This window comes from Anabrus simplex, chromosome 1 (genome assembly GCF_040414725.1).
Source record: "Anabrus simplex isolate iqAnaSimp1 chromosome 1, ASM4041472v1, whole genome shotgun sequence".
Taxonomy (NCBI): Eukaryota; Metazoa; Arthropoda; class Insecta; order Orthoptera; family Tettigoniidae; genus Anabrus; species Anabrus simplex.
Window position 1 is genome coordinate 586,393,979 of NC_090265.1, and position 25,509 is coordinate 586,419,487.

The 25,509-nt window shown below is 38.0% G+C and overlaps 1 protein-coding gene across 2 annotated transcripts in view; it reads left to right on the forward strand.

Annotated features, from left to right (window-relative positions):
- Nup154 (nuclear pore complex protein Nup154) overlaps positions 1-25,509 on the forward strand; it is a 324,740-nt gene that overhangs the window by 14,450 nt on the left and 284,781 nt on the right. For both annotated transcript variants that reach the window (XM_067144924.2, XM_067144923.2), the window contains exons 3-6: positions 3,028-3,156; positions 7,594-7,690; positions 13,973-14,136; positions 14,221-14,375. In XM_067144924.2, coding sequence (XP_067001025.2) covers positions 3,028-3,156; positions 7,594-7,690; positions 13,973-14,136; positions 14,221-14,375 — 545 coding nt within the window. The remainder of the gene's footprint in view (positions 1-3,027; positions 3,157-7,593; positions 7,691-13,972; positions 14,137-14,220; positions 14,376-25,509) is intronic.

Genomic DNA, 25,509 nt, shown 5'->3' on the forward strand with positions numbered 1-25,509 from the left:
GACATTAAGCAGTTGCATATACAGTCAACTGCCCAAAGTTATCTCATAGTTTCTCACCAGTTACCACGCCATTACAATTTTGGGTTGATTTTTCACCATTGTAGATGAGTTTGAAACTTTCTCCATTATTGTCGACTTTGCTCCTTTCTGATTTGTACCGAACTCCATAGCTGCAGTCGCTTAAGTGCGGCCAGTATCCAGTAATTGGGAGATAGTGGGTTCGAGCCCCATTGTCGGCAGCCCTGAAGGTGGTTTGCCGTGGTTTCCCATTTTCACACCAGGCAAATGCCGGGGCTGTACCTTGATTAAGGCCACGGTCGCTTCCTTCCAATTCCTAGGCCTTTCCTATCCCATCATCACCATAAGACATATCTGTGTCTGTGCGACGTAAAGGAAATAGAAAAAAAAGATGTCTGATTTGTCTGATGCACACCAGCAAGGTCAGTGTGGTTGCTCTTGAGAACACTGTCCAGCTTCTGATTTCTTCCAATCATGCTACCAATGTTGAATATGCCAACATGTTTGATTTATTTCTTAGTTCACCTTGTCCATTGGCAGGAAGCCCTTGGCAATTGTTCAGTCCTTGCAGGCAAGGCCGTTGTGCGTTGCCTACAGGGAACATTCTAGCATTTTGTTTCATACTTCGAATCTGCCTGTCATTGCAGACATTTATTACCTTCTTTATACCCAGGAGTAGCACCACCCTCTGTCCGACAAGAAGTAATAGCAAACGAGGAGGAGATGAAAGTGGAACATGAGAGGACTCGCCCATTGAATCAACATGAGCTGCCCATACAAAGACTGAATTCCAGAATGAGCTTCTTAAGAATGTCAAGAGTACTTAACCCTTTGAGTGCCACATGCTATTGTAGTTTTCTTACTGCTGAGCACCATGGCCAGTTTCTGCTTTTTGCAAGCTTTTGTTTGACCATTCACATTTCAGGTGTTATTGTGGGTGGAAACTTGAATTTTTAGTTAATTTTTTACTAATATGATGTTTTAAATGAATAAATGGTTCATTTATGACCATTAGTAAACATTTCACAGCTGGAATAAAAAAGTATTGATTAAAAATAAAACAAAAGTTTAGCAATAAAATGTAGGTAGAACAAACAAATTTTTATACATCACAACTGTAGTTAAAAATAATTCATTTACCTAAATGGCCTAACATTCAAATATAATAAATTACATTTGCGTTGGTTTATATCCCAATACTTACGTAATATTTTCATGCTAACAGTACAAGTTCTTTTACGTAACACATACTGTGTTACAAGTACAGTAATAGTACAAATAATAATTATAATCGTATTATGAATAGTATTCTCACTCACAGGAAATCAGATCATTTTCATGGCACTAAGTGAAAAAGTAAAATAAAAAAACAATAAAAAAATAGAGAGCATGTTTACTGATTGGACTGATATAATGAAACAGTGGCTTTGAAAGTAAAGAGAGGCTGTTTATTGCAAAAATATTAAGCCTAACTAATTATATTGGAAAATTCTATTATTTTTTAATGAAAAAACCACTGAATGTCCTTTGGAAAGGACAGCAAAGAACTGCCTCTAGTCTGGTTGGAATAAAGTAGCTCAAAGTTTACCACCTTGTGATGATGAGAGATAGGGTTGGGCACTATGTCCCTGATTCGGCACACTGTGCCGGTGCACAGTTATGTTCCACTGTTCCAGAACACCGAGTGTCAATTGTTCTGAAACATTCTCAAGCGAGACGGAGACACTGACTTGCTGTCCCGTCAGAAGTGCCACTATGCACTGCCCTTCGCCTACTAGCTGAACTGTGCAGTGGGCGCACGGGACGTGGGAACAACTGAATGTTCCGGTCTGCCCAACCCTAATGAGAGATGGTTTGTACGTAAGTCTTTGAACAGGCTGAGGTCAATTGTTGGCAGGTCCAAGGACAACTTGGCAAGATATGGCTACATTGAAGATGATATCAAATGTGATTCTAGAGAAGAGCAGACTCTCAGGCACATGCTTCAGTGTCGACTCTGCCCAAGTCATGTACGGAAGGCGACCTACATCAAGCCTCAAAGAATGTGCTGGATGAGGCCAGGTTCTGGTCAAAAATTGTGTTTTGAGGATTGTTGTAACTGTGTCTATACTTAGGTTTCTGGTATGAGAAGAATAATACTGAACAGATCTAAAAATAAATGTGTATTTGTTAAAATTTGAATCCTGTTTTATATTAAGCGCGTTCATCATCACAGCCCAATCAGTCCACTTTTGGAGCAAAGACTTTCAACATCGTCTTCTAGGTTCTTCTGTCTTGAATAGTTCTCATCCACAATAGCCCTACACTTTGCCTTGCCTTATATTGGACCAGCTAGACAATGGACGCCATCTTCTAAATTATCCATCTGTCGGATTCGGATGCTACTCTTACTGCCTTTGTCCGTTCCTATGGAGCGTATCTTGCTACATGTCCAGCTGAATGCCAATTTATGGACATATCTCTTTTTGTACATCCTTTAGTCCAGTTTTATACCTTTGGCTAGTTTTTCAGTGTACTTTTCTTCAGAGAAACACCCGATAAGCTTCTTTCCATCCTTCACTGACAGGCTAGAAGATGGTTGGCTTTTTTAGTTGCAGACCATGTCTCAGCAGTGTATAATTCTGGAGAATGAAGCTAAGTGGCCAGTATTTATTTTAGGCAGATGTTCTTATGTTTTCTTTATCCAGCCTGTTACAAAAGGATAATATATGCTCTAAATAATGAGCATGTAATATATTTCTTCTCTCTCTCTCTCCTTCTCTCTCTCTCTCTCTCTCTCCTTCTCTCTCTCTCTCTCTCTCTGTGAAATAGTTAACATTACCGTTGAAGGAGGGCAGAATGAGATGAGATGGTGTTTTTTGTAAGAGAATTTTAATGGACATGAGACTCTTTAGCTTATTTATGTACTGCAGTGATTCATACTTTTCATCTCAGTCATATGTAATACCGTTGCATGCATATTTGGCTGTTTAAATCATACACTAAAGATTATATGTTCTTTGTTTGCAGATCGCTGGCCTACTGTCAGTGGTTTGACAGATTCAGACTACCCTAATATTGAAGATCTTGCAAGTATGAAACAGATATCTACAGTAAGCAAACTTCCTCTGCCTCCAGAAGTAATGGAGCACTTTGGTCGTATCCTTTTAGAACTGAGTTTACTATTTGTAGAGACATCGACATAATTTTGCAATTCATTATTCAGTATTTCTATTTGTTCTTACAAAAATTATATACAATAAAAATGCCATGAAAAATGACGTATTTATTTTTAAACTTTGCAAGCATTACAGGATATTTGTCTTGATGTCCCTGATATTTTTCAGAATTTTTCTACCTCATGTTTTGCTGAGGTGCACTTCTGCCCTATTAACATGTTCATGTTTTTAACTCCTCAAAGGTACCAATAGTATTTGTTGACTTGTAAATTGGGATTGGTAGTTCTGTAATGAAGGGCTAACAACTGGTAGAGGTAGATTATTTATATACGATATCTGTGAGGATAATGCGCAAGCTTAGCAGAACTGGGAAGCGGAGCGGCAGAGTTGAATGAGGTGAGATGCTCTGTCAGCTTGCTTCGCCCTGAACATGTCTGACAAGTGACTGCTAAAGCCCTGTTCACACTAGATGTGCCGGGTTGTTCTGAGCAAGTCATGATCTGGACATGGATTGATCAGGCCGATTCACACTATACTTTGTACGTGCCGCGGTCAAGCCGATGTACGCTCGGTCCCCCTGTTCTGTTCAGTCTATCTCAGTACGTCTGCAAGTAAACAGTAGTCCAAAAACTTAAAATGCCTTCTTCAATCAAATCATTAATTAAAATTGTCTTGATTTGGGACGAAGAAGAGGAGAATGGGCCCAGACGAAGGTTATGGGTGCATCAAATGCTGACGAAGCGAAAAGGAGGAGAAATTTTCACCTTATTTCCTGAGTTAGTTGATGATAAATCAGACTTCTACCAGTACTTCCGTATGTCACATTATGATTTTATGCGGTTGTGGGGGATCATTGAAGCAGATATTCAACAGATGAATACTTTGTTCCAAGAATGCATCACGCCAGCTGAATAAATTGATGTATGTTTGAGGTAAATTAACTAAATTTTTGCTTTTGTACAGGGATGAATTTAGGTAAACCCCATTGCAAACTCAAAAAATTAGCTTTATAAAAATATATTAATGAATACATTACAGAAAAATATAGTAAAAGAAAGTACTTGTTGAAATATGTAGCTTATTTTCACTGATTCTATTGAAATGCTGCTATAAAACGGACAAGGTTCCATGAGGCAGGCGGTTGCACAACAGATAAATCCAAACGAGCAGAAATTTGGTTTTGATTCTGTGGGTAGCCCGGCGGTATGAAGTGTGGATTGGAAGATGAAGGCAACGATGGTGAAGTGAGCCTTTGGTATGGTGAAATGGGTGATGGTGTAGAAAATGTGTGGTCCGAAGGCGTTCTTGAAGAGGGATGGTAAAAAGGAGGAGGTTGAAGTTGTTGTTGGCTGTACTGAGAAAAAGGTTGTGGTTGACCTCTTTTTGCTTCAATATCTGATATAATTTTGAAGATTTGCTGCTTAGCTACCAATTGAACGAATTTGGAAAATTTCCTGAAGGGACCCTTCGTGGACGAGAAAGTGGTCTATCTCATCGTTTTCCCTTTTCTTTTTTCTGTTTCCAGAACATGTTTCATCAGCACACTAGTTGCAGTCTGCTGTATTTGTTTTTTATTACTTTGTGTGAATGTTACTGGAGTTTTACATTGTGAAGTAGATGGCTGCTACTAGCTATAGAGGTTGCTTTTGAAGAGTGATCAAGCTCCTCTTTTCTTATACGTTTGTACTTATTTTACATAATTTTTGTGTCCTTCAGCAATTTCAAAATGAAGTGTATAAAAGTAAAGATCATTATTTCATCTTTTGTTTACACTTGTCCAACTTTCTTAGAAATTTTGGACCACAGCCTCAACTTGTGGTTCATGTAGCTGTAGTTTTGTGCGATAAATCATACAGATCTTGATACTCACACACTCAATCTTTCGTCGTCCATGGTTATCGTAAAAGTGAGGAGCGGCATCCTGTTGATTCTTCGCCGTTGGTCCTTCACACGTTCCCACTAGGCTGTCATTGATCCCAGCCGAGCCATTCCAATCTCAGATCGGATGGAGCCCGATGAGATGGTCATTTGATCTTTCCTTGCACGGCTCGGAACATGAAGTGAGAACGATTCCATTGAGTTTAATATAAGCGTTTTTTTATCAGCCTTGATCAGAACGGCCCGGCACATCTAGTGTGAACCGGGCTGTAGTGTTGAATGCTCGCTCGTGTGGATGCAGTATATCCAGATTCAGGAATGAGAACTCGACCATGTAGCGAATCAGAACTGTGATTCAAGTTCTCCACAACTTAGAACAATACGTCGACCTATGTCCTCAACAATGAATCAAAATATGAAATCAATAAATACACTGAAATAGCGTACCATGTATTCAAATGAAGGTATTTTAATTAGCAAAATGAGACATGCTTATTATAGAATATCACATTGTGCTTTGCCTTTTTACATTGTTCCTATTAAGTAGGTTGTTTGAAGTGTTTTCTTTGAAAGAATCTGGTTCTTGCGCAATCAAAAACATTGTAGCAAAGTTTTCAAAGGACAATATGGGAGATTATTGCCAGTATGTTGACATTTATTAAGAAGGAAGGTGAAGAAAATGGCTTTATTGTTCTAAAATTATAAAATAAAAAAGTACAAATGTGTGCCTACTGCATGCAGGGTTTCTGTGCTCATAATTAGGAGAATAAAAGAAGAGTTGAAGCTGGAACTGCAAAGAGTTTCAGTACACATATCCAAAAATGGACCTAAACCATGAACAGGCTCAAATGAATTTGATGTATGCATGTGTGTGCGCGCATGTGCGTGTGTGTTAAGGAGAACATTTGTAACTGTTAGGTCCTTCAGTCTGCTGAAACTAATTTTGAATAAATAGATCTATAAACTACCAGAAAAAGAAAACATATAACAGAAGTATACCTGAAAAAGGTACAATCTTTTACCATATGTGTTCCAGACATTGAAATAGAGGTTGAACTATCAAACTGCCTCCTTCCTTCCTGTGGTAATATTCACTGAATGCATGCTCGTAGCGAAAATTGTCAAATCTGAAGAATGGATTTACCACATGATTATTCTTTTTAAACCTCTTTATATAATACAGCAAGTGCTGGAAATTTTCTCCTTTAGCCTGCAGGCAAACATATTAGTATGATATGTAATATTTCAGTTTACCATCTGCCAGTTGGCAGTTGGTATTTTCAGAATTTTACTGCAAATGACATTTTTCAGTTCTTTTTTCTTTGTTAGGGGTTTTACGTCGCATCGACACAGATAGGTCTTATGGCGACGATGGGATAGGAATGGCCTAGGAGTTGGAAGGAAGCGGCCGTGGCCTTAATTAAGGTACAGCCCCAGCATTTGCCTGGTGTGAAAATGGGAAACCACGGAAAACCATCTTCAGGGCTGCCGATAGTGGGATTCGAACCTACTATCTCCCGGATGCAAGCTCACAGCCACGCGCCTCTATGCGCACGGCCAACTCGCCCGTTTTTTTTTTTCAGTTCTAATGGGTTGTTTCTGTATGCATTTTCCTTTAAACAACCCCACCAATAAAGGAACACAGGTTATTAAATCGGTGCAATTAACTATCCACAAACTGACTTTAATTTTGTCTCAAAAAACATTATGCAGTGCATTAATTTATGTATGTACTGTAGCTCATGCATTTGAAAATATCTTAATTGGCCTTTCCTTTTTCAGTCAGTAGTGAGGAGAGTATGTTAAGAATTAATTCAGTACAGTGTATGTAATCTTTATTGCAGTAGTAACTCACAAATCATAATTTTGTGTTGTGTGATGAAATTTTGTCAAATTGTCTATGTGATTAGCATGGAATATTTGGTAAATTTACATGGCCATTCAAATGGAACCATGCTTCATTGGTGAACAGCACTCCTTCAGGATGTAGTGTAATTTATCCCTGTTTACTAACAAAAAAAAATGTAGATTGTAATAACTTATTCTTGCTACTGGATTTCTTGTGCTTAAAAACTTTCAATCACTTTGCTTAAATTTCAGTTTTCTTATTTCCCTCTGTGCAGAAGCAGATGTAACATGAATTCCTGTGCCTGCACATGAAAATACTTCGTTCATTAGTTAGTTGAAAAGACACCTGTCTTGCAATGCAATTGCTTAGTACTGTATTAAATGCAAATCTGATTTACCAAAGACTATCTCAGACTAATGAATCGTAGAGCCAAGATGTCAGTTGTGCAGATGTTACATCACTGATTGCTGTTTCATGGCATTGTATAATGATCGATATGTCAATAACCTTGCTGTAGAATGTTACGTCGTACTTGTTCTATCGCATAGAATTTTTTATGGTTTTAAACTTAAGTTTAGATTAACCGGTTGCATAATTGGTTCTTAAATGATAATTATACTCTTGTGATATAAAAGTTCCTCCACTTCATTAAATTTTGATTTCTGTTTTATTTCCTTAACAAAACTGTAGATATGCAATGTCACTGCATGATGGGTCTCTTCACAGATATAAGCCGTGCTTGGCTTACCATTGACAGTGATATCTATGTTTGGGCATATGAAAAAGGGTAAGCGATTCAATATTTTTGAAATATTTGTAATTTCACGAGGTACATTACATGGTATATAAAAAAGTATGTTTGGAGTACTCATGAGTGCTTATCATGTAATGAAACAGTGACATGGCCAAGATTTTCTTATTGTTCTTGAAGTACCTGTCTTTTCACTTACTGTAATTTAAATTCTGTGTGTCATGAAACTCTGAAGGTAGTTAAAAATGTAATGCACTTCTCACCTGTTATCTTTCATGCATTATGTTATGTGATTTGTTGCCTTTTTGTATCATTTTTAATATCGAAGATACTACTGTAGGAAGCCAGAATTGAGGCACTTAATTGTAAACATATAAACTACTCATGTATTTTCTAAAGTTATATTTCTCCTATTGTTCTACACTTCTATCTGATAAATGCCTTATTTCATTGGGCATGATTAACTCGGTGGCTTAACAGCTGACTTCTCACCCAGAAGGCTGAGGTTTGGATCCTGGTCAATTTTGGGTGAAGATTTTAACTTTAAAATTCTGGGGTGTCAGGAAGGGCATCCTGTCTTAACCCCCCCTCCCAGCCAAAACCAAAATGAGCTTGGGTGGCTCCACCGACCCCAGAAATATCTGGGATACGCTGAAGAAAGTTATTTAAGAACCTTCTTTCTCAGGACACTTTCCCACTCCTCTGCCTTAATTATTTCAATTACTTCTACTGTACCATATTTACTGGCATAATTCTTAACCTGGCTTATTTCATGTACCTCTATTTCTCGAATATGAAATGAGGGAAAATTATGTACAGCATATTTCACGCATCCCATTCGACAATAAGGTCAGTTGTAGTTATGAATCTCTACTCTTAAGCTGAAAATTGTTATTTCTGCCTCCTTTTGGCTTCTCTGATAACGAGTTACCTCAAGGTCACTAGCACCGGTGTGATGCTTTGTGTAAGGGTCCATTCGGCCTCCTCCCCCTCTTCCTATTCTCCCTTGTGATGTATTCATGCTGGTTTACAGCTTTGAAATTAGCAATGTTTTCCAGGTTACTGTGAAGTGTGTACAATTGGTGAATGTTTGGTGTGGTAGTCTTATTCTTCTATCAAGCATGATGGACAAGTATTCAAGCAATACAGCTGGATTTAAACTCTCTGTAGTACAGCACACTGAGGAAGAGGGCAGCAGGTCGTAAATTTGCATGGTATTAACCTTTAGAATACCAGAGAGCGCAAAAGCGTTCCTCGGCGAGCGAGCGAAAATTGCCGGGAACGCAATAGCGCTCCGTACGCAAGCAGTTTTGTATTTGCTTGTAGTTCTTAGTTTCCGGACATATAGCAGCACAATGCAGGTGATCTAGACTCTTCGGAACCTGTAGTTTCTAAATCTACCACAACTATCGCGCCAATCTCTTTATTTACGGAGATATGATTTTATCAAAGCGACCTGTATTCTCTACACCGTAAAAGTTTGCGAGTAGGAAAATGGCCGCCTCTGCCGCGCGCGATGTGTTCGAGAATGATGACGATTTAGCTGAATATATTAACAGACTCTGTGCCAATGGTGACTATATTGAGTCTGATGAAGATGTAGCTATATCAGGGTCATGTAATAATGATGTTGGTGATGTTATTTCAGAGACAGGAAGTGAGTGTAGCGATGACATTCCACAGTACAATAAACCTCGTGGTATTGTCATTAGTGAAAGTGACAGTGATACTGATTCGGAAAGTGACGGAAATGAAGACAGTGTAGGCCGTGATGCAGGCATTAATGACAACAATGCCTACATGTATAACACAGTGTTCAGTGAAGTTTCAGTTGGAAATGACACACGGTTCGAGCCCTCCCCGCTGTATCTCGAAACACCCGGTCATAAAACATCTTTTAAATTAGAAACTTTCGTGTCTAGGTTATTGAAATTTTGCAAATAGTGAACCAAGAGCATGTATCTGCAGACAATAATATTTTTCAGTGCATAATTTTAATTCTGATTTGTGTTTCTTTATCTGAATTATGACATTTCAATTTTCATTTTGATAATTGTTAAACTAATAATTTTTTATATGTTATAGCGTTAATATAACATAGCTTGTGAATTTAAACAAATGTAAAGAACCTCATTTTCTATGATAAGTTAAAATGTTGGAGGCATATCTTCAATAATAAGTTATAATGAATTTACTGAAACATTGCAATTTCTTAAAAATAAGCCTGGTATTCTTCGCATACACCACCTATAAGCGACTGGTACTAAAAGGGTTAATTTAATTTGAGATATTAACGTAAGCAAAAGAATCAACTTCAAGAAACAAAAAAAATCACAAATAGCTTTCTGCAATCCAAGGAGTGGAAAGTTTGTGAAAGTTGAAGTACTATTGGAATACATTTGGGCTATATACGTAGTGATGGATATGTAGTCTCCCATGATATGATGCAATTTAAAACATGCGTGATAGCTACAAAGCATGGTAGCAGTTTCTCAGATTTCAAAGTGAACAGGGGTGGGATGATTGTATTTATGAAGTGAAATAACCTCCAACTGAGATACCAAACATGAAAAAATTATAAACTTTCTTCGATATGTTATTCGGAAGAGAAAAGCAAAGGCATACTTGTTTTCACAAATTGGCAATGCAAATCGGATGTCAGTGACTCTTGTCGTGCCTCAGAATCAAACCATTGAAGAGAAGGGTAATACAAGTGTGTGGAATTTCTTAAATAAAAAGTCACGTGCATTTTGTTTGGGTTCCACATAAAGAGGGGGTTCCATGGCTACGATCACAATATCAACAGTCACGTAAAACCACAAGCATGCTTTTTGGATCAACAAGCATTACTGTGTTTACTGCGGGAAGTGAAAAACAAAGATGCCCAGTCATGCTTGCAGTAACTGCTATGGAAAGAAACTATATCCTTATGTTATATTTGAACAAAGAACAATGCTGAAGTTTAAACTTTCAGGTGGGAATCGTGTTCGTGTTCAAGAGAAAGGCAGATGGATGTATCCCTGGTTCATGATTGGATGTGTACAGTTTGGAGAAATCTACCTGGATCATTGCTTCAACTCCGGACTTGTAATGAATACTTTTCAACAACATTTAGCAGATAACATGGGGCAGCTTCTGACTGACATGAAGACTGATCTGACAGTTGTTCCTGGTGGTCTAACATCTGTACTGCAGTCTTTGGAAATATCCATAAATAAGCCGTTGAAGGACAACCTGTTTAAAGGGTATCATAATTGAATGGTTGAAGATGTGCACAAACTTACTCCAGGAGGCAAGATAAGTAGGCCATCAGTGGAAATTGTATGTGACTGGATTTTGTGTGCATTGAATATGAATTTGCCAGCCATTGTTTCAATAAGTTTCTAGAAAACTTGAATCTCAAATGTGCTTGATGGAAGTGATGACTATGGATAGGCTAAAATTTAGGCGATGGCAGTAGTTTTCCCGATTCTGGTAACAGTGACGAATAGATGTGGCAAGTCATGTACAAGAGCACACAGTTGACTGAGTCATACTTTATGGGCTTTAAGAATGAGCATAAGTGAAATATTGTAGAGTTAAACTGAGTATACAGTATTTGTTAAAAATGTCATGTGATAAATTTAGATCATGCAATACCATACTTAATTTATGCTATCACCCAAGCTATATGGAGATTAAGTTTCCCTGTAAAATATTCCCCAATCATTTGAATTCTCGCACATAACTTTTTGGTCGTATGTAATGTTCAAAGAAGTAAAATGCAAGAAGTGTGCAGTAAATAAGACACTTCAGCTGCCACCACATTGATAGTGGTATAAATGGAGTATGCACAGAGCAAGTCCTGAAATGTGACCCTAGCTCTGAAATTAAACAATTGAACTTCTTTTCATCGTGCATTGATGTATCTTTATATGATTTTGTATTCCTTAACACTTCAGCTAATACCATTGTAATACCAGAAAATAATGGAGTATCATTTTCTCATGGTATCCAACCATTTGCACAGTATCATTCACTGGACTGCGTTTTGGTTTATCAACTTTACCGAGCAATTTGGCTGTGCAGTTAGGAGTGCGCAGCTGTGAGTTTGCATTCGGGAGATAGTGGGTTCAAACCTCACTGTTGGCAGCCCTGAAGATGGTTTTCTGTGGTTTCCCACTTTCACACCGGCTGCTTCCTTCCCACTCCCAGCTTTTTTCTATCCTGTCGTCGCTATAAGACCTATCTGTGCCAGTGCAATGTAAAGTAACTTGTAAGAAAGAAAAATGTATCAGTTTCTGTTTTCACATTTCATCATCTGGAGTTTTAACCTTTCTCTCTGTTCTCAAATTCTTTAGATATCTCTCCCTGTGAGAGTACATAGCTAAAGTAAATACATTAGCTCATAGAGGTTTTTATGGACTAAAGGAAAGATCTTTGAAGGTAGGTTTTGTAAAATTACAAAGTGTTTGTAAGATTTACCGTATTTTCTCCCATCATTAACGCCCTTGCATAATTTACGCATCCTAATAATTTTGGGTCCAAAGTGGAGAAAAAGAAATGTTCACGTATTTAATGCACCCACTTCTTCGAACATCCATCACACAGTTTCGAATGCGTTTCAAAATGAAGATATGAACTACTCGGGTATCAGCTGTCCTGTTGCAAAACTGGGCATTCCATTACAGGGCAACGTGCTGTTATTAGCCCGTAGGAAATACCACTGCACTAGTTTGGCGAGAGAATCAGCGCAAGAAGTGACTAGTGATGGCTTTATTCCAGTCTAGTACGGTACGGTACGTATGTTTTGGGTATGGGATATGCATTTTCTCTGATCTCAAAATTGTTTGTTAGTACACAGTAAGCAAGTATTTGTGTAATACTGCATCATATAAACTTGCAGTGGGAATAGGGAAGCGGGCCGCAAGTCCGACTGCAACGTGTGCTACCGCGGTGATAGAGAAATGCACTTCAAGCGATCGAGTCTCTCAAAGCATTTTGCGGGCCAAACAGCGGCAAGTTTCCACAAGTAGAGGAGGTTCTACTTAAGTATATGATTTTGTTAAACAGCGTTGGATATGCCGTTTCTCACAAAAAGCTGTACTTTAAAGGACGAGGAATAGCCACTGCACATGGAATCAATGTCTCGGATTTGAAGGTTAGCCGCAGCTGGATGATTAATTTTATGAAGAGAAATGGACTTTCTCTTCGACGAAGAACAACATGATATAGATGTTGATTCCCATAGGGAATCTGAAATATTTGTCCTGAATGAGTAAATTTATAATACCAATATAAATGGTCCGTTATTGGACATTATAAATTTTCCAGCTAACTCATTCTTGGTTGCCAGCGTTTCGCCCTCATGTGCTAGGGTGGGCTCATCAGTTGGTACCTAGCACACCTACCAATACGCTGGCTAGTGCATACCGTGGAGGCCACTGCGCCAAAAAATGACAAATGATTTCAACCAAAAATTGATTTTCATCGCTTTATGATTGAGAAGCGTCAAGTGAAGGAATATTTGATCTCCCAAGTCCCAGGTCAGCCGCCAATCAGTTTCCATATGCCACAAAGTCGAGCAATCGATAAGAAAGGGACATCGAGTGTTATCGTACGCACTACCGGAAGCGAAACACGATGTACTGCAATGCTTGCCACTCATTCGCTTTGATGCTTGCTGTAACAGCTGATGCCAGAGAGCTTGCACCTTACATTGTTCTAAAATGAAAAACAATGCCTAAAGTAAAATTTCCACGAGGGATCCATGTTCGTATCCAAGAAAAAGGGTGGATGGGCACGTCACTTGTACAAGATTGGATACGAATAGTTTGGGAAAATCTAGCAGGGGTTTTTTTTTTTTGCTCGTGTGTCATTGTTAGTCTATTAAATGACATGAATTATACTTTTATTAGTTCGTTTATTTCACTTCAAGTCTTATTGTTAATTCATAACAGGAAGAATATTTTTTAGTGTCGGTACTTCAAACCCATGTGTCCAACCTATCTGATGTAACCTATTTTACTTTCCAGAAAAAAAATCTCATGCCAGAATTTTATAACAAATGAGTTGAACCAATTGTGTTTATATTATTTTCAATAATATCTTTTAAGTGTAAATGAATTGTAAATCATTTTTAAATATCTGAATTCCTTGAATAATTTACACATCCAAAGTGTTTGTCTGTATTCTTCATCAAAAACGTTATTAATTACATGAGAAAATACGGTTAAGGAGATTTGTTTTTCTATGTGAGTTCAATAATTTTATCAGTGCTTCTATGAAGTTTCCTTCTTATATTCATATTTGAAGTGTATGATTTCTCTTTATTTTCAGGACTGATATTGCCTTTTTTGATGGACTTGGTGAGACAATTGTAAATGTTGGTTTAGTTAAACCTAAGCCTGGAGTATTCAACAGTTTTGTAAAATACCTATTGATACTTACCACTACTATTGAGGTAGTAATACTTGGAGTTACCTTTTCTAGTACCCAAGAAGGTATGTTTATTCTCATCCTCTATTTACAGTCCATTTATTGAAAACTGAATTACTTGGCTCAAAACAGTTTTGCTTGTCTTTTAGGACATTTAGGAGGACTTGAAGAAATGCATCTTCTTCCTGATCCAGTTTTCGTCATTCCAACTGATGGTGTTACCATAACCACCTGTTCATGTACAGATTCTGGGCGCATCTTTTTGGGTGGCAAGGATGGTAATCTCTATGAAATTGTGTATCAGGTATGAATAATTTCATTTTATTTCATTTTTAGTAAGTACAGTATAACCCCGATTTTGCGTGACCTTGATTTAACGTAAACCTGCATTTAACACACAAAATTTCACGTCTCGTAAATTAATCCATAAGCGCAATGCAATTTTATAATTGATTTAGCGTAATTCACATAGGGCTAAACTTGCATTTAGCGGTACAGAAATGTTAAAATTCTCAAATATTTCTTTCTATTCATTTTACTTATGAGACATTAGGAACCTATGAAAGACGTCATAAGCTTGGTAAGGACGATTCAAGCCAGAAGGGGAATCTAGAGTGCGCGCATTTACGGCTAAAGTGAGTTGTCGGACTTAGGTACATATCTGACCGTGGCCACTGTAGCAGAAGAGAACCCCCGTTTTAATGATATTGTCATTATAACCTTCAAAAATTCCTATATTAATCCGTGCAATATCCTCCGGTTACAATGAGAACCCTTTTACTGACTCGACCGTTATTACAGGCAAATTTGTCGGTGTTAGTTTTTGTCTGTTATCAATATTCATACACCAAGAACATCTTGGTCTTGCATACACTCAACTCCACTGTTTATGTTGAATGTGATCGATCATCTTCCATATCGATTCCTCACTACACGTGAGTGAGTCGATCTTGAGTGAGCCCGAAGCAAGACAATCTGCCTGACGTCTCCTCATAATCTGGATAACATGTTTTCACAATAAGTGCAATGACAGCAGTTGTTAACTGGCTGAAGGCTGAAGTGAACAATTGATTAATTTTTATGTGCTGTTATAAAATAAGAATGTGATACTTCTCTTTCTCAAGATACAGTGTTGTGCGTAACTAATTTCAGAGGTTAGGTCATGTGCTTTCGCGTCTTGTTAAATTTCAGAAAGGCTGCTCCCATGTAAATTTATGGTAAAAATGTTATTGTTCTACAGGGAGCTTGAAATATGTTTTCACAATACGTGCACGGTAAACCTAGGTTAGGTGACTCTTTTTGAAGTAAGATAATGGCAATATTTGCCACAAGCCTCTAGAGTGATTTTATTACAGCTTTTAAGAATGAAACTTAATATGCGTGTTCAGACTATTGGAATTAGAAAATATGTACTAATGAGCAAGCCGCTGCTTGGAAAACATCCGTGAAAATGTTGAAACAAACCAACTGCTGTTTCATACCAATTTTAATGTATTTTTGTGCGAGTTTGGTATCTTTTCCAACTTTTATGGAAAATCATATATAATGTTATAAGAAGGCTGCTACCTGAGTAGTTGACCTTTTTATTTTGAAATGCATTCGGAGCTGCGTGATGAAGTGCTGTTCAATATATTGGTGGAATTTGGAATCTACGTCAAAACAATGGCAATTAAGCAGACTTTAACTGGGACATATTCGAAAGTTAAGTTTGTGGGAGAGACCTCCGAGCAGTTCGAAATTAAAATAGGAGTCAGGTAGGGTGATGGACTGTTACAAATTCTTTTCAACTGTGTGTTGGAAAAGGTTATCCGGGAATGGGAAAAAGAACTGGACAGAAAAAGATCACTTATCCAAGGATACATTTGAGGATCAAAAAGTGGTGTCATGATTAATAGGGATGAAACACTACCGATAGATGTCTCACGAGTAGTACCCGGTATGCGCTTGTCGATCGTCATTTGTTTGTACATGTTTTTAATGGAAGTTACCTAGTTAAATGATGAAATTAAACATTAAATATAACGTTACGACAACAAAGACAACAAGAAAAATGTGATGCCTGATTATTGCTGTGTCCCAATGTCCCAAAATCAGGGTTGACCGTATTCATACCATCAATTTCCTAAGCAGGATACTTTCCGTAACAAGTGGTTGCATGCGATTCGTAGGCAAAACCTATGAAATAAAAATGTGACTCCTAATGTCCAGGTCTGCTCGAAACAGTTTACAGTTGAAGATTATGTCATTACTGAAACTGGTAAGTAAGCTAATTAGTACTAATTGAGAAATAATTTTAGGCACAAGACGAAGACTTAAGAAGAACGCTGTACCTTCAATATTTTCATGGTGTGGCACCGGCACCTTGGAAATAACTCAGAGAGCAAGAAAATATAGAAGCAGGAAAACAGCTTCGTCGCCATAAGACCTATCTGTGTCGGTGCCAATGTAAAGCAAAAAAAAAATGGAAAACAACCATAACACCGTGTCTGGGATGGTATCCTGATACCCTGAATCACACAGTGACCTATAATTTAACACTGGAGCACTATCAATTTCAGATTTCCCGAACACGAAATAATTCATTAATTCCAAATTTGAAGTACACCATTGTCGAGCCTTGTGTATGCTTCTAACCTACAAAAAAAAAAAAAGTATTAGGAATGTTTTCAAAATGCTATTTGTACTTAAAGACTTCAATCTTAACAAAAAAAACGCTAAAAGGAGGCGTTGCTACATTTAGTCCTTACCTTTCATTCGACTTTTGCTTTTTTCCGGATATTTTTCCGCCCCTTTTCTTCAATTCTGCTTCAAAATCCGCAATCGCCATTGCAGCTATACCATTTCCCGCCATGTTAAAAACATTAACACAATATGGCAACTCCATTTTCATGCATTTAAAGCTAAAGTTTCGTTTCGATGAAAACAAATGTTGAAATACTCCATAGAAGTCTCATGTAAAACAATCGAGCAGCGGAAAGCGCATACCGGGTATTACCATTACGCTACCTAGCGGACAAGTTTTGCGTGATACATCCCTATTGCCTTGCCTTTGCTGATGACCTTGTGCTGCTATCTAGAAATACTGACACAGCAATAGAACTGCTGAAAGAACTAAAACTACAGGCAGAAAAAGCAGGACTACAGATATTTTTCAAAAAAACTAACTATAACTAACATCAAAATAGACCCTCGGTACCTGAAGACAGAACATAGTAAAATAGAAAGAGTTAATAGCTTTAAGTACTTGGGTTAAATAGTGCAATTGAAAACTAATGAAAGAGAAGCAAACAACACTAGATGGGAGAAGATAGCTGCGGCTATTCGTAGGACACATCCTATAAATAGGAAGAAAACCATCTCCAGACGAGCTAAACTGTCACTACAATACAGTGATTAAAACGGAATGTCTACACTAGTGAATGCCTCCAAATGACGGGGAAAGCGGGACTGAGAGAAGCTGAGAAATTTGGAAGAAAGATCCTTTGCAAAATAATGGGTTTAAGGATTGTGGATGGACAGTATAGGTTGCGAGGAAGGGAAGAACTTTACCGTGACAATCAAAGGCCGAGTCCATGAGAAAACAGAGACTTAAATTCTATGGGCATTTATTTAGAATGGATGAGAAGAGACTAATGAAAAGGATTTTCACAATGCTAGACAGCTGACCTAAAGTGTCGGACAAATGGTTCGGGGAGGTGTGAAAGGATCTCAAACAGGTGGGACTGAATTCAGAAGACATCTCAAACCGAACAAAGTTTAGGTCAGTGATTGACAAATTCCAGGAATTCCATGATGAACCAAAACTTAACCGTGGGTGGACTGAAGAAAGAAGACAGGCTGCCAGAGAAAGGATGCTAAAGTTTTGGGCTGTGAAAAAGGTTTCCAGAAACATGTAACTGTTACCTAACGTGGTCTCCAATGGCTGTTAACGAAAAAAAAAAAAAAAAAAAATATATATATATATATATATATACAGTAGAAGTCCGTCATAGCGAGAATTCATAACATCGAAAAATTTACTCGCTATAACGGATTGTCGTTATATCCGATTTTGTATAAAAGTCAGAAAACACTTCGTGCACTTTAAAATCGGTATGAAACGGCAATCAGTTTGTTCAAAACTTGCGTTTCCGCAGATGATATCCACACTACGGCTTATTTGTTTGTTATTTTTTGTAATCCGATACAACGTGAAAGTGTATGTTTAATTACATTCTGAAAAAATGTAGTACTGGTACCGTATTTCTCCGAATCCAAGATGAACCCCACTTTTTCCTTAAAAAATTTAAATCAGGCTAAAAAGAAGTTTGTAAAATCATATGAATGCCCTCTTGTACAGTAGGCTTACGCATTTTTAGACGCCAAACTTTGACTTTTGTTACGCCGTATTTTTTTTTTTTTTTTTTTTTTTTTTGCGGCTGCCCAATTATTCTTTATTTCCGCGGGTTTAAAGACCATTAACTTAACATTGGCATAATGCCGAAGAGAAGTCGTTGAAAATTTTCCGGAAATACCTACTCCATGCGTCTCTACAATACAACGATCCATCAGGAAATTATTCTTGCTGTCTATAAAACTGTTACTTTTACGCTGCATCAGTTATAACCGGCTACTGCTAAACGCACGTCTTGCTTGTCGGGTTTGGCCAAATTCAGCGGCTAGCGATGTATTAGGCCTAATCACGAACGTTGATAGTCAACGAACGAGTTTATTGCGCCACGGTATGGCCATTCCGCCCTTACGTTTTTCGTGCACGTACCTCACAATTTCATCTTCAACTTCTTTAAAGCGTCCTTGTTGCGGACCACTTAATGCTTTTTATTTTTATTTTTTTAGCTCTGTCTTCACACTAACGCCAAATATTGGCTTTAGTTAGGCCTATGCCGTATTTCTTGCGGCTGCACAATTATTATACATTTCCGAGTGATGAATAAACATTAACTTAAAATTGGCATCATAATATCGACTAGAACCCGTTGAAAATTTGCCGGCAATACCTTTTCCACGTATCTTTACAATATGACTTTCCATCACGAAAATATTCCTGCTGTCTATGAGGCTTTACTAAGCGTCAAGCACAATAGACGCGTTATGACTCTGCCACTGAATAGCTATGGCTTTTCTAAGAATTCGAAGGGTCGCATATTTTGATGCCATTCTGCAGATTTGAGAAACACACAGGCACTGTACAAGCGATTGTCGCGGCTAGCGATGTGTAGTAAAGAGGCGGTCGTTTGTCAACGAGTTCGGGGCGAGTGTGAACAGAAGCAGCGTGGTTACCGCGGTAGTTGCCAATGGTATCCTTTAACTTACTGTTAGGCCGCAAATGCAACAACCCTTGAGTTTTCGCATGAAATCCTGAGAAAAAAAGTCTTGGATTCAGAGAGATACGGTATCACTCCAGAGATTTATGTAGCAAACACCTCAGCTTTCTTCTTCAAACAGCGTCACCTAACCTAACCGTATATGTAGCCTATCATGAAAACGTGTTTGAAACGCATGTAGAGAAATAAACTCCTCGCGAAACATTTACATGTAAATAGCCGTAACTAGACGCGAGAAGATATGAAATATCCTCTGAAATCAGTGATGTACAGTACTCTGCCATATCTCGAGGTGTATTGCATTCTTACTTAATTTCCGTATATAACATTAAAATTAAGATATTGTTTACTTCAGTCTTTATTTTTAACGAGTTAAAAACTGCTATAGACCACGTTATTTACGCATTTATTACAAAAACGTGTTATTCTCTTTCATTTCGAATTTTCTTTAGAGAACAGCACTCGATGGGTATTGCTAATCAACTCCAACATCGCCTTTGAATGTCAACGAGAGAGCACGCAAATGCACAAAGTGAGAAAACTACACCGTACTGAAGATGATCGATCGCATTTTGTTGCATATGTTTCAGTTTTCTTATTCAAACAGCGTCACGAATCCTAACTTAACCGTACTATATGTATGATGAAAACACGCTTCAAGCGCCAGTAGATAAATTCTACCTTGCTATGAATTTTCATAATAGCCTTTCCGTAATTTAACCAGACGCGACAAAATATAAACTAACCTCTGAAATCAATTAAACACTCTGCCAGATCTCGAGGTATATCCCATTCTTATTTAATTGCAGTATTTAGCCTCAAAATTAAGCGGTCGTTTAGTCAGCCTTAATTTTTAACGAGTTAACGACCGTTATCGGACACGTTATTTACGCATTTATTACGAAAAATGTTCTCTTTCATTTCAAATTTTCTTTACAGAACAGCTGTCGACGGATATTACTAATCGACTCTGACATCGCCTTCGAATGTCGATGAGAGAAATCGCTAGTGCACATAGTGAGGAAACGATGCTGAAGATAATCGATCGCATGCAATATCATCCCTGGGGTGCATAAATATCTGTAATGGAAAAAATTGCGCGCGCTAAATCGCTCGTAATAACGGATGCGCCAGTGATAGGGTTCTCGCTGTAACCGAAGGACGATACACAGTTTAATATAGGAATTTTGAAGGGACTGAAAAAAGTCGTCGCTATAACAGAGTTCTCGTTATATGCCGTACTCGCTATAGCGGACTTCTACTGTTATATAAGTCAGTATAAGAAAAACATTAAACTGAGGCGATTTTGCATACACCGACAAAAATGTGTCAAAATTAATCAAACGTCGTAACTACAGTACAGTGTGTAGGGTAGATATCTCCTTGTTTTATTGCTTTTACTGTGTAAGTAATGTATGATGGTAAAATTTATGTTAATACAGGCAAAGATCACTGGAAAAGGTGTGCTTTCTACTGAAACCTCGATTTAAGGTAAATGCCCGTTTAAGGTTAAAAAAATCGGGTCCCTGTAAAAAAGTTAAATAGGGGTTCTACTGTACCTGGAAATAAAGTGGAATTTCTATATAATGGAAGCAATGAAATTTCCAGTTCAATATAATTTTCTGCTTCCTGATAATTTATATTTTGTGTGCTTTGTGTTGTTAGATTCTATTGTAATATTATCATCACAGATATTTCCTTTTGCCAGAAGTACATCTTGCTTTAGAAAAAGAATCTTCAATAAACAGTTACTAATTTTGTTACATTGACTTCATTCAGTTTTATCAATGATTTATGCTTTTTAGTTGACCGTATTGTGTAGGCCTGTGCTGATAAGAGCAAATAAGTGTGCACCCACTGCTGACTGAACTTCTTGACCCTGGCGTGAGGGTATGACTCATGTACCAGTTGCCATTGTGTACATTAAATGAATGTCTGGCCTGTCAATCAGCGTACCTAGCATTAACTAATGCTTTTCATCTTCCTAAACATGACATGAGGGCATGACTAATGCATGACGTACTATTATGAACCTACATTTAATAATATTGTACATTAGGTCCAGAATATATTAAAATATACCTTCATGGGAGAAAACACAAGATATGTCTTGTGAAAAGAAGCCTGTCCCGAATATGCTGTTGCATGGTATGTACATAATTACCCAAATCCTTCTAATAATGCAGTTACTTTGTTAAAACATTGTCACTTTCTCTCTCTTATGACAGTTTGTACTTCATTTCAAAATGTTGTTCGCAGAACACGTGAACATTTGAAACAACACAAGAATCTATGTTATTGCCAACCAGTTACTAGAGACATGGACGCCCATAGGATAGTTTGTAAGGGGAGGGGGCTAGACCTGGAGGTATGTAGTATTTTTAATATTTTGGAAGATGAATAGCGACTTGTATTCCACGGTAAAATGCCACACACAGTATTGCCTACCATTTGTACGTAATACAGTTTTTAAAAACATTTTCTTGAAAGAAAAACACCTGACTGTATTAGATTTTTTCCTTTCGCTGAGAACTGGGGGGGGGGGAGGCGCGTCCCCACCTTGCCCCTGGGCATGGGCACCCATGACTAGAGATAGGACATGAAAATATAGCATCAATATAGGCATGAAAATTCTTCACAGGAGTCCTACAGGATGCTCGTTAGTATTGCCTACCGTTTCTACGTAATACAGTGAAACCTAGATTCTCCGTTTTTCGAGGGACCATGAAAATAAAACGTACAACACGGGAAAACGGAAAATCCGGGAATGAATGAAAACCATCAACAATTTGGCTAAACATCAGAAAAATTAAATATGTATAATTATAATCTTACAAAAACTCCTAAACCAAACCAAACTACAGCCCCAGTGGGACTTTGCCTGCCAAGCGACCGCTGCTCAGCCCGAAGGCCTGCAGATTACGAGGTGCGCATGGTCAGTGCGACAAATCCTCTCGGCAAATATTCCTGGCTCTGTAGATCGAGGTCGCCATCTCACCATTAGATAGCTCCACAATTAAAGGTATTCACGTAGGCTGAGTGGACCTGGAACCAGACTTATATCCAGGTAAAATTGTCTGACCTGGTCGCAATCGAACCCGGGCCCTCTGGATGAGAGGCGGCCATGTTAGACCGCGAAACCGCATTAATTACCGGTACGCAAGTTCAAAATCTCGGTACTTTATATTCAATTTTACAGGGGAATCTTAGTCAGTTTCCCGTGAAAACTTCTGTCAGTTCAGCAGCTTTGATTAGGCTAGCCAAACTTCGAAAAATCTAATAACGCCAAGCCAAACGACAATTGACCACAAGTAGTTTTTAATTCTCCCATCTAATAAAATAAAGCACATTAGATACAATAGCACCCAAAATGATGGCGAAATCCGTTCATTTCGTAATCTTTCATTGTAATTTGGTCTCCGGTATACTGTTCGTAGTCCGTTTCTGGAAATCTCGTACATGTCTCGTACCGCGCAAATTAGGCCTACATCGACTTTTAAAGGTTATGTTGAACTCGAAAACATGGTTTCGAATGTAAGTATCGATTCTTAAAAGTTCTCGAATGCATTATATTCAATTCTGCGCGTCACAAATCCAATCAAATTGGAAAGATAAAAGAAATGTAAAAACTTCAGAAATTACGGTTATTTGTGACCTTGAGGTCATCTGGAAAGCACGCTCACTGCACGTGTCAGTACGAGTTTGAAATGGTACCAACCATTTAAAATGTAACGTGCGCAAATAAAACGACTGCAGTTTTTGGTATTTTAACACGAAAACGTAACATTCCCAGTCTTACATCAGGACCTAAACAATAATAGGCAATCCCAAGACCTCCCATGGCTCTTTTTTTTTGCAATGTAGGGTGCAACATCTGTTTTGGTCTTGCTAACATATCATGTATGATAATATCAAAAGGTACTGAATTTGTGTTAAGAAGGAGCAGTTTCGATTCCTGCCTGAAAGCCCAGTTACTCTGCAGTACCCTGAGCAAAGTGCCGAAAACCTCTTCGGCAGTATGATCGAAAAAATGTAAAAATATAAACATCTAACCCTGGACATAATATGGACATTTTATAAGTGCGAACATATGACGAAACTCGTTCCGTCTTCATGCAGAGCTGTCGAAATGCGCCGTGTCTCCTTGCAATTGTTGTGGGCACCCTCTGCTTTATGATTTTCCGAGATTCTCTAAACAATATCACCCGAATGCGATGCTAAGATGGTCTCTTATGCAAGTTCACCACCGATCGCTTTTCTAGTACCGGTACAGTACTTGCTTTAATTATCGCAGTGACGGGGAGTTAACGCCAAGATCCATAAATATGCCATAGCCGTCCTTTCGTGAGATACAGTTTATTAAAAAACAATTGATCGAGGATTTAGCATTGATGGGACTGGAATTTCTGGACGGTTGATCCGGGAAAGCATTTCTTCGAGGAATGGATAATGCGGGACTTTTACAACGTGATTTAATTACGATGCTCGCGGGACCACGTAATTTGAACGCATATTCCGGGAAAACGTATTTTCCGGGAACGGATAATCGAGGTTCCACTGTACAGTTTTTAAAAACATTTTCTTGAAAGAAAAACACCTGACTGTATTCGATTTTTTCCCTTTTGCTGAGAACTGGGGGGTGAAGGGGGAGGCGCATCCCCACCTTGCCCCTTGGCATGGGCGCCCATGACTAGAGATAGGACATGAAAATATAGCATCAATATAGGCATGAAAATTCTTCACAGCAGTCCTACAGGATGCTCATTATTTCTCTAAGCACCAATAATCTTAATGAACAGATATGCACTGTGCACTTCTCATTTTTTTTTAAACTGCATTTGTAATTGTTATATTGGTAATGGACAAACCACCCCTAGTTTTCTTGTCCCATTTGCTTATGATGGCTGTTCAATAGGAAGTCGTTGAAAGAACATCTTATTTTTGTTCTTCACTTGTTCCCGTTTTGAGATTACTTCTGTTTTGTGTCTACCCAAACAACATCCAGAATGGCGTGTTTGTTAATTCTATTTTGTCCTGCATCATAATGTTCAATATTTGCACATCATGGTCTCTGTTCACTCCATTTTCATTTTCATTTTCAGTCCTATGCGACATGCCTGTTCACTTTGGCACAGGCTAAAATGCATGCTCAAGTACTGAACGTCACTTCAATATCCAAAGATAAAAATTTCATAATGTTCCGTATTGAATTGTATCACAATTACATTGAAACAAAAAATAAAGTGGTTCAACCTATTCAATACAAGGAAAATAAGAAATGTAGTGTTACATTATTATTTGATTAAAAGTGCATAACTTGCTTTAGTTTATGAAATTTAAAAGCGAGCTGAAGTCAGATGTGGACCAGGTCACCCTGACAAATTTATCCATGCTTGTGTAGCTTGCAGATATCTATATAAATGATTAATTTAAAAAAAATCATTGTTTCATGTATCTGAATTATCATTGCAACTATCATCAATATCTATTATGTTAAATGTCTGTCGTAATATGCCTGGATGAAATGCCAATTTTCCAGGCCAACCAATTTGGACACGTTGAGTGCCCACATTTGCAGATGCCAATAGTTATTATTACAATTTTACTTTATGTTGCACTAGCACATGTCTTATGGCGACAGTGGCATAGGAGTGGGAAGGAAGCAGCCGTGGCTTTAATTAAGGTACAGCCCCAGCCAGCATTTGCCTGGTGTGAAAATGGGAAACTATCTTCAGGGCTGCTGACGGTGGGGTTCAAATCCACCATCTTCAGAATGCAAGCTGACAGCTATGTGACTCAAACCGTGCAGCGAGTAGCTCGGTGATGCCAATAGTAAACTGTAGATTCATATGCCTTTGATGTATCATTACGTTCTTGTTTAAAGTTAATTACTTTTCATTCGCACTACAGTGGTCTGGTTATACATTGAAACCAGTAGGAAGCTATTACTACATATTTGGTGATATCAATTATTTTGATTATAATGATACATGTGGTTTATAAAATGGGAACATATTGTCATTTGCAGGTTTCATTGTCCAAACACAGCCCAAAGTAGTATTTTATCCCCATAAGCACACTGATGCCCAGAAAACTTTATTTTGTGATCAGTGA